At 37.6% G+C, this 10001-nt stretch overlaps 1 protein-coding gene across 2 annotated transcripts in view; it reads right to left on the bottom strand.

The window, feature by feature from the left end:
• Window positions 1-10001, bottom strand: part of adamtsl3 (ADAMTS-like 3) — a 201184-nt gene that overhangs the window by 1340 nt on the left and 189843 nt on the right. For both annotated transcript variants that reach the window (XM_065294261.2, XM_073811887.1), the window contains 3 exons: window positions 5459-5663; window positions 4342-4445; window positions 4044-4258 (listed from right to left, as the gene is read on the bottom strand). In XM_065294261.2, coding sequence (XP_065150333.1) covers window positions 4044-4258; window positions 4342-4445; window positions 5459-5663 — 524 coding nt within the window. The remainder of the gene's footprint in view (window positions 1-4043; window positions 4259-4341; window positions 4446-5458; window positions 5664-10001) is intronic.

The raw sequence follows: 10001 nt of genomic DNA, 5'->3' as shown, positions 1-10001 counted from the left end.
AGGACTTTGTGATAACTTGTAAAAGGCTTACAAATAAGCCCCTGGTCTTCCGGAGTGACGAAACAGGCCAATGCATTTCGCCCTCAGGTCGGTAATAATTTCCTTCATAAAACATGAACACACTTTAAGAGCGGTGAAGGAGGTTACGGTGACCCCGAAAGGAAATTCCTGACACCCTTAAAATGTTTAAAATGTCATTGCAATAAATTAACAAAAGCAGAGCAAGCCATCTGCAAACAAATTGAACTATTTTTGCAATGGTTTTTATTAAACTAAAAATTGTCAAAAGTGATTTTTAGTGGATGCATACCCATACTGTAAAAAGTGAAAGTTGGATTAATTAAAAAAATTACTTTACAAATGGTAACAACAACTTTTTCTACAAAAAAATAAGTTAAAAAAACTTAAAGTCGTCATGAAATCAAAATGAACCATTCTTATATACTGTAGTGTTTATAATAAATTATTTATTTGTGCACTTATTTTTTTTTTATTCATGTGTCCTCATAGGTTGTGTCCAAACCAGTGGCGACTCGTGACTGCTCATCCGAAGGGCGCAAATTCAAAATAAGTGTTCGGAGTGTCATGTGTGTTGGTTGTGTTTTCAAAATATGTGTTTGTTGCATCATGCGAACCATGTGCATCACGTGTTTTGTCAGAATAAGTGCCTGCTGCACACGTGTCAAAACCGTTTATGATAAAAGAGACACTCACGTTCACAAAATACACGCAAGACACTCCCTTAACAGTAAACTGCCAGTATCTGGCAAACGCGAGCGTCTCTTTTATCATAAACCCTTTAGACGCCTCTGCAGCAGGCACTTATTTTGACAAGACACGTGATGCACACAGGATCTCTCGAGGCGCAGAACACATATTTTGAAAAAAGGAACCACACACATGACGGGCTACGTACATGTTGTCACGAACTTCGCATCGAGCGCCCTCGAAAAAAGAAGTAATGGGCCGCTACTGGTCCAAATACCCACATTTTTTTATTTTTTTATTCATGTGCCCTGACAGGCTGCGTCCAAATACCCACACTTGCGGTCTTTGCCACTCGAGAGCGCATGCAAGTGAGGAAGACTGTCCCATGTCTTAAAACTTAAAAAAGTGTAGTGCCTTTAACGCACACTAAACCCACACTATCTCAAGGCTAAGAGTATCCCATCATGCATCATGTTCTGGATGTAAATCGTGAGACTTTTGTCCAGACCCCTCGAAATGTCGCAGAAACTTTTAATTGTAAGTTAAAAAATTATATTACATATTTTGGTAGTAAAGGGGAAAATGTTGCTTTCATTTGTGCAAACTGCATTGTGTATTTAGTAAAAAATCTGCAACTGCTTTTATCACATAATTAGAAATAACATTAATTGTGTCATTTATTCAGGGACTACTGTATAAACGATAAACTTTAATAAAGCTGCATGCACAAACACTTTTTTTTCACAGGTGCAAAGAATTCTGCTTCTACAAGTTTCATATACGTGTAGATCCGTCTTTTTTTAAAGTGCACGATGCGAAGTTGGTCACAACATGTATGTAGCTTGTCATGTGTGTGGTTCGTTATTTCAAAATATGTGTTCTGCGCTTTGAGAGATCGTGTGTGCATCACGTGTCATGCCAAAAAAAGGGCCTGGTGCCTTGAACTTGAAAACAGACGCTCGCGGTTGCCAGATACTCGTATAATCCAGCCCAGTCTCACGAAATTTCCTTATATAGTCACGTATTTTTTTTATTCTTTTTTCGTGCTATTATCACGAAATTTCGTGTTTTTTCGTGATCGTATAACGAATTCCTGTTTTCGTGTGATTATCACGTATTGGTTACTCAACTGTTTTGTCCTATTTTCTTACCATTGTCGCTTCGGTTTAGGGTTAGATTTACATAAAATGACATCCCTAACCAAACCCAACTCTAACCCTAACGCCAGGTTAAGTTGCGTGTATTTAGGAAACGTGAGGGTCTCTTTTATCATAAACGGTTTTGACGCGTGTGCAACAGGCACTTATTTTGCCAAAACACATGATGCACACAGGATCTCTCCACACGCAGGACACATATTTTGGAAAAGGGAACCACACACGTGACAATCCGAACACTTATTTTGAATAAGCGCATCCTCGGAAGAGCAGTCACGAGCTGCCACTGGTGTAGATGTAATGTAGAAGTCAAGTGCGAAGACCGTAAGTGTGGGTATTTGGACGCAGCCTTAATCTTTAATCAAGGGCGGGGCTATCAGAGAAAGTTTGCAGGCCAATTTCCAACAATCAAAGCAGTTCTCGATAGATGAAATTAAACCCCGCCCAACATTTTTTTACATATCGGAAGCCGTGTCACTTGGAAATACATCACGACAGTGAAAAGAAGACAATCGCTACTTCCATTTCATGGCGACTTAAAGTCGCCATGAAACGGAAGTAGCAATTGCCTTATTTTCCCCGTGGTGACGTATATCCGAATGAAACGGCTTTTGAGATGAAATAAGGCAGGGCTGGATTTGAATTTGTCCATCGAGATCTGATTGGATCGTTTGAAGTTGGGTCGTGTTGCTAATTGCTAATCGCTGCGATCTTCTCCCGGACCCCACCCACCTGCCATACTTTGACCGGAAGTGAAGAGAGATCGTTTTGAGGAGGGGAGGAGATATGCATTTTTGATTAAAGATTATGAGCACACACGAATTAAAAAAAAATAATGAGGCTTACAGATAAGTCATTTGTTAATAATACCACAATATTAAAAAAAAATATATATATATATAGTTTTTCATTTCAATTTAATTGCGACTTTAAGGTACACTAATTTTCCAACAAAATCCATTGAATCTGATTAGACCATTAGCATCATGCAAAAAAATAACCAAAGAGTTAAAATATGACTCTTCTGTAGTTACATCGTGTACTAAGACAGACAAAAAATCAAAGTTGTGAATTTCTATGCCAATTGGTAACTTTCAATAGCAGAGGTATATTGTCAGGCACTGGGTATAATATCATTGCACCTCCTGCAGCCATGTTAAGGCAGCAATGTCCTTAATTATTACGCCAGAATGAGAGTATAGTTCCTAGACATATCTGCCTAGAAAATCACAACTTTAAATTTTCCGCCGGTCTTAGTACACGATATAACTACAGAAGAGTCAAGTTTTAAATAGAAAAAATATCAAAACTCTTTGGTTATTTTTGAGCGCAATGCTAATGGTCTAATCAGATTCAATGGATTATGCTAAGCTATGCTAAAAGTGCTAACGCCAGACCCGGAGATCGGATGAGTGGATTCCAAAACACAAAAAATCAGATGTTTAACTCTAAGGTAGCTGGAAAATTAGCATTTTAAAAAAGTGGAGTGTTCCTTTAATTTTTTTAGAATATTCAACTTTCACTTTTACAGTGCAGGTGAAAATAATGCACTAAAATACACTTTTAAACTACACTATTTTCATGCACTAATTTTGCATAAATATACCAAAAAATTTGTCTTTTTAAGATAAACTTAAGAACATCAAAGTGTACTGTGCTATTTTGAGACAGCATATATTTGAATGCACTAAAAATCATTTTAAGTATTACTGGCATTTAGTATATTTTTTTCTAGTCCACAAAGGTACCACTGAAGTTGAATGATACTTTTAATTATTATATTTGTAGTGTATAACTTTACAGTATTATTTTTAGCACAAAAATAACAATGTACTTGCTAATATTTAGTACATTAAAGTATACTTTATTTTTACCTTGCTAAAGTCAGTTACTGTAAGTTAGTTACAGTAGCTTATTACATTAACTATGTACATTTTACAATATACAGTGTCACACCATATCTATTATTTTATGATTTGAATATTTTGTTATGTCTAAATTTAAATGTTCAAACATATGGCACCTGGTTTGAAGTTTTGTTATATAACACCAAGACATTCATTACGTTTTGTGGCCATTGTATACAGATAATCTAGCTGGTTTATAATAGGGTAAGAGGCTATGAGTGCTGGAGAGCCATTGGGACGAAAACTTGGTAAAAATAAAAACGAGACTGACTGCCACAGGAAGTGATGTTGCAGTGTTGCCAGGTAACAGGACGCGGTCGCCAGGCGCAGTGCTGGTCGGGAAGAGTTTTCATCTTCTGCCGATGGACGCATTCCACTCGACGCGACTGGAAGCCGCTCCCGCACGCCGCCGTACACGTTCTCCACGGCCACACCTTCCAGTGTACGTCACACATGTCGGATGAACAATTTCTTACGGACGCCGGCCTATGGACGTGTGTTAAAAAATACAAACAGTTAACATGTTAAGGGGGCTTTAAATGTCGGATATTGCTCAGGAAATCTGGTACCTTTGTTTTGTGTTGCATGTTTTGGTTGTGGAGTTGCTGAAATGTCGACACGATACAGTCCTGCTCTGTGTGGCCACAGCGGGTCCCAGACAACGACCTGTGCACTGTTGAAAAAATTACAAAATTACATTATACTAAAGGGGATCGCACACCGGCCGCGCAGCTCAGCATCGCGCCACGTTGAGTCGCGTCTAGGACAACTCGGAGGTTTTGTAAACCGGAAGTAGCGGTTTAAATAGCGCGAGCTTCGTCAGATAGCGTCTACTTCAAAATGCAAAATATACGTTAGCAGCCAATGTTAATCGTTAATGATTTGGGACAAATATGATGTTATTTAATGTTAAACTATGTGAGTGGCGCTGTGTGGCGCGACAGGGATTTGAGCAACTTCCTGAGTCACAGCTGGGCGGCGTGGACAGGCGCCACCTGGCGGCACCGGTGTGCGTATACTCATAGAAAACAATGTGTTTGATTTTTTTAGAACGGTGCGGCGCGGCCGGTGTGCGATCCCCTTAAGACTTTTAATTTATTCGCTAATTACGTGTAGTTGGACGCTTGAACATTTTGAGTTAACTCGCTTTATTCGCGCATGAAATTCAGACACAAATAGTCATAATTTGCCGGCTTTAGCTAGCTTGTAGTCTCAATATGTAGATATAGCTAAAATGGAGCAAATTGACCAAATTGTCTGCCCTCCTCACTTACTTTCTTGCAAGCAATATCCTTTTTAATCTTATTTCTATAAAAGTATACATCTGGGAATATCCGGCAAAGTTCAGATGTTTCTATTCACGCGAATAATGCATTACGCGCATCAAATGCCAGAAACACTCAATTCGTTCCGCTTCATTCGCGCAAATTGCGCCACATTATGTCGATTGCGTATTTACATTGACTTAACATGTAAATCACCCGCGCGCAACGCTTGATTTGCGTCTGGTGTGAACGCATAAAAATATACATGAAAGGGTACAGAACACCGTTATGGCATCAAGTACCCTTATAATGAGCAGAACACTAAATAGTCCCACACGCAATACTCCTTCAGTCCAACGTTTCATATTAAAGAGGTCTGAAGTGCATTTCACAGTGACAGTAAAGTGTTTTATGAACAAACCTTGCCCCAGAGACCAGTGATCCACTCCACACAAGCGTGCGATCTGCACTCCTCCTTTTCTTCTGGCCGATGGGTCTCTTTACACTCGGAGTTGGGCAGGACCCTTACGCTCCCTGATGCCTGCACCTGCTGACAAGAGACCCGCCTCTCTCTGAAGCCCCGCCCACAGGCACTGGAGCATTTGGACCACACTGTAGACACCCAGCTGACAGATAAAAGTATGTAGAATATTATTACCCAAAATACAAATACATTTAAAGTACACATTTTTCAATTCTTTGATATCTAAACCCATGACCTTTGCCCTGCTAATGCAATGCTCTGCTGATCTACACTGTTGATGCTGGCAACATTTTGTACAGATTATAAAATACAAATTATAGTGTACACAAAACTAATTTTATTTTTTCAAAGAATTAGTTGGACTGTACAGTGAAGGAAAAACAAGTGTCCGGCATACACGAGAACTCCTTAAAACATCTCAGGTGGCTCCTCGTGATGTTGTTGAGGAATTTGTCTCGGGCAGCTTCAGCGGGGTGATCTGAACAGCTGGATATATTTGAGCTTTGAAAAGCACAGCTTGTACCCCAGTCACCGGGGACGTCGGAGCCTCTGCAGGGCGTTCGGGGTTGTGTTCGAGGGAAAAAAGTAGTAACAAAGACGCGCTTTGTGCAGGGATCTCCTGTTGATGGTTTCGAGCTGACGTTAAATGCTTTCACAGAGCCAGATGATTCATGCGTTAAACCCCAGGCGCATGGCAATAATCAAATGATGTTTTTGGCATGGACGTGCTTATAGAAATCAGAGAGTGTTCGTGTGCGCTATCTGTCCATGCAAGCCTCTTTCAATAGGCTCACGCTATGAAACGTGGACTATGCTAATGAGTCGGGCTTAAATAGTTTTTTTTATGCAAAACGCAACTTAACGGTGTAAGTATTTGTCACTCTAATAACATCATTAGTTATTAAAATCTGAACATTTACTTTCTTAATAAATGCTTTCTTATAAAACAGTATAGGTCGTATGACACATGAGGGCAGTGATTTCTAAATTAGTGTCCCTGTCGGCAGCCAGAGATTCCGAAAAAATGAGTACTTAAGGCCAGGTTTACTAACAACTTGTGCCAGCACAAACCATAATTTCCACGGTAAATAACAAATTCGGGTTTACTAAAGACCGCAGTGGTTCATTAAGGCCGTTTCACGCGGTACGCGGCAACCGCGAGTGTTTAGTTCTTTATCAATAGGAGACGTGCGGAAAGCGGCAAAACGGAGGCGGTTACAGAGGTGAAGCGGAGTTGGTCCACACGCCTTGCTTGTGCACCCAAAATCCTATTCCTTCTCCGGACATGGTACTTCATGACAGACGCCGTTGAAGATAAACATATTTGCACTAAAGGCTGCATAAAGCGCTTCCAATACAAGAGAAAAGCTGAAGCCGCACGGCGATTTTGCCGCTTACCGCGTACCGTGTGAAACGGCCATTACCGCTGAAAAGGTGTGATCTAGTTATTTTGCGATTGATCTTACTGTATTGCATATGCATTTTTATGAGTTTCCCTTTCAGACACAATTTTTGGGAGGAGATTTATTTAAATGATTTACGCAATGTGATTTACTTAAGTTTGCACGTGTGTTATGACTGCCATTTGCGCCTGTGTTATTTAATCTGCGATTTTTTTAGTAATGAACCCGCAAATATTACCCCTCCCATTGGCGCTTTTCTGGAATTGCGCTCTGGCGCTAATTTGCCCCGTTTAGTAAATCTGGCCCTTAGTTGGTAGAGCAATGAAACAGCAGTACAAAGATCATAGGTTTGATCCCAGGGAACACACATACTGGTAAAACGTATACCTTGAATGTGCTGTAAATAACATAAAGGTGTTTGTCCAATGTATAAATGTAAAAGCAATTTTTCAAAATGTTGAAAAAAATGTCAGGTAAGGGACCGTGTAAAAAGTTCACACATTATGTATAAATTAACCTGGAATTTGACTGGGTGCAATGGTCAAACACTATTTCACGATGCACATCATTTCATCATGGACAGCAGTGAAATGAAGATATTAGACTATTATGGGATTCATTTAATAAACATTCACGGAAAAATATATTAAAATGTAAATCAGTGATTTAAATAGTGTTTAGGCCAACAGAGATGGCTTTGCTTGCCCTCACGGCCCACCACTGGCCAGTAGCAATATCACAAAGTTCCGTGGGATAGTCACAGAATTTTTGCAAATTTTTCCGTGGCATTCTCACGGATCTCTGCATATTTCCGTGGCCCTGCCGTGGACTTTCTTTTCCATGGCATTCTCACGGATTGGTTACTCAACTGCTTTTTCCTATTTTCAAACCATTGTCGCTTCGGTTTAGGGTTAGATTTGGTGTTTGCGTTAGTATGTCACTTTAAGTATTTGTTTATACTATTTTTTCTGATGTATTCTTTTATATTTTCTAAACTTTAATCAATTGTTGCCTGGCGTTGGGGTTAGATTTGGGTTTGGGTAGGGATGTCATTTTATGTAAATTTAACCCTAAACCGAAGTGACAATGGTAAGAAAATAGGACAAAACAGTTAAGTAACCACCTTCAATAATCAACATTGTTTCCTTTAAAATACATCATGTTACAAAAGTCAAATGCATTGCGAATGCCATTGCAGTTCACTCTACAATGAAATGGTAAAAATCGACACAAATTCATCTGGGCCGACAAATACATTGACAGATATAAAATGCTTATAGTTGATCGCTGTTCCTCTTTGGCCACTGTGGGCTCGCCGAGTTAGATTCATATGCTTCGCTGACAGTCTGTCCAGCCTTTGAGAAGATTGATGTGAGGACGGGAATGATAAATGAGCTGTTTGATGGAAAGAGACACTTTGGCTGTGAATCATAAGGCTGCTGTTCGCAGTCAAACAGATCACAACCATGAAATTCTGAAGGGTTCACTTTAACTGAAGTCCATAGAGACAGACAACAGCCACGATCATTTATCATAAACAGAGAGAGACTGTCACTAAGTCTTGAATCTTCAATGTTCAGAGATTAAGGTTATTATACAGCAGGGCAACTATCTAGTATTCAATTCAATTTTATTTATATATCACAAATTGTTCCAAAGCAGCTTTATATTAATAAAAACAATACAGAAAAAGAAGAGGACAACAAAAGTAGCAAAGTACAGCGGCTAAGATTAAACCGTACTAGTGAGTGGAGTATTAATGTAACAGAAGAAAGTTCTAAGTTAAGTCAATGTCTCACAAGGGTTAAAAAAACCTTTGGGAAAAAAGTCCTTGGGAGAGTTAAAACACCTTAAGAGGGGGAAAGACTTAGACGATCCAATATAAGATATACTATATATTGAATACTATGTTATAAAATATCTTGAAAATTTTTCTTAAACACTAAATTCAAGAAAAATTCAAGAAAATTTAGCTTACCCCATTGGCAGATTTTTTTGCTTGTTTTATGCACAAAATCACTTAAATTTGATATTTTGGTCTTAAATCTAGACTTATTTTCTTGGGTCGTTTTGCTCATCAAGAAAAAACATTTTAATTTAAGAATTTTTAGATACTTTTGCGAAAAAAAGACAAAAATACTACAAATTTTTTCTCTTGAATTTTTTTTGCAATAAAACACTATACTAAAAGATTTAATAAGAATTTAAAATATTTTCGAAATAAATCACACACTGCAAAAAAATGATTTTCAAAAAAACATTTTCTTAGTATTTTTGTCTTGTTTTCAGTAGTGCTGGGAAAGATTAATCGTGATTAATCACATACAAAATAAAAGTGCATTTTTGTCTTTTGTGTCTGTACTGTGTGTAATTATTATGTATATTTAACACACACACATACATTTATACATTTCGGAACATTTTTATTTATATATACATTTTTATTGTTAATATAGAATATAGAATATATAAAAATATAAATAAATATTTATACACATGTAAATGTAAAAACATACACGAATGTGTTTGCATTTATATATACATAATAATTACACACAGCGCACACTCATATATTATGCAAAAAAAATTACTTTTATTTTGTATGCGATTAATCTGGATTTCTCTTTTCCCAGCATTAGTTTGTAGTAAAAATATCTAAAAATTCTTAAATTCAGATGCTTTTTCTTGATGAGCAAAATGACTTAAGAAAATAAGTCTAGTTTTTCGACCAAAAATATCAAATTTAAGTGATTTTGTGCATAAAACAAGCAAAAAATCTGCCAATGGGGTAAGCAAAAAAATTGTGTGTAATTACTGTGTGTAATTATTATGTATATTTAAACACACACACACACACACACACACACACACACACACACACACACACACACACACACACACACACACACAAACTGTATATACATTTCAGAACATTTTTATTTATGCTTACATTTTTATTGTTAATATAGAATATATAAAAATATAAATAAATATTTATACACATGTAAATGTAAAAACATACATGAATGTGTGTGTATTTATATATACTTATTACACGGCTCTCTGGAATGCTTGAT

Source organism: Paramisgurnus dabryanus, chromosome 2 (genome assembly GCF_030506205.2).
Source record: "Paramisgurnus dabryanus chromosome 2, PD_genome_1.1, whole genome shotgun sequence".
In the NCBI taxonomy this organism is placed as follows: Eukaryota; Metazoa; Chordata; class Actinopteri; order Cypriniformes; family Cobitidae; genus Paramisgurnus; species Paramisgurnus dabryanus.
The sequence above is the reverse complement of the archived record's forward strand: the minus strand, read 5'-3'. Positions and strand labels throughout refer to the sequence as shown.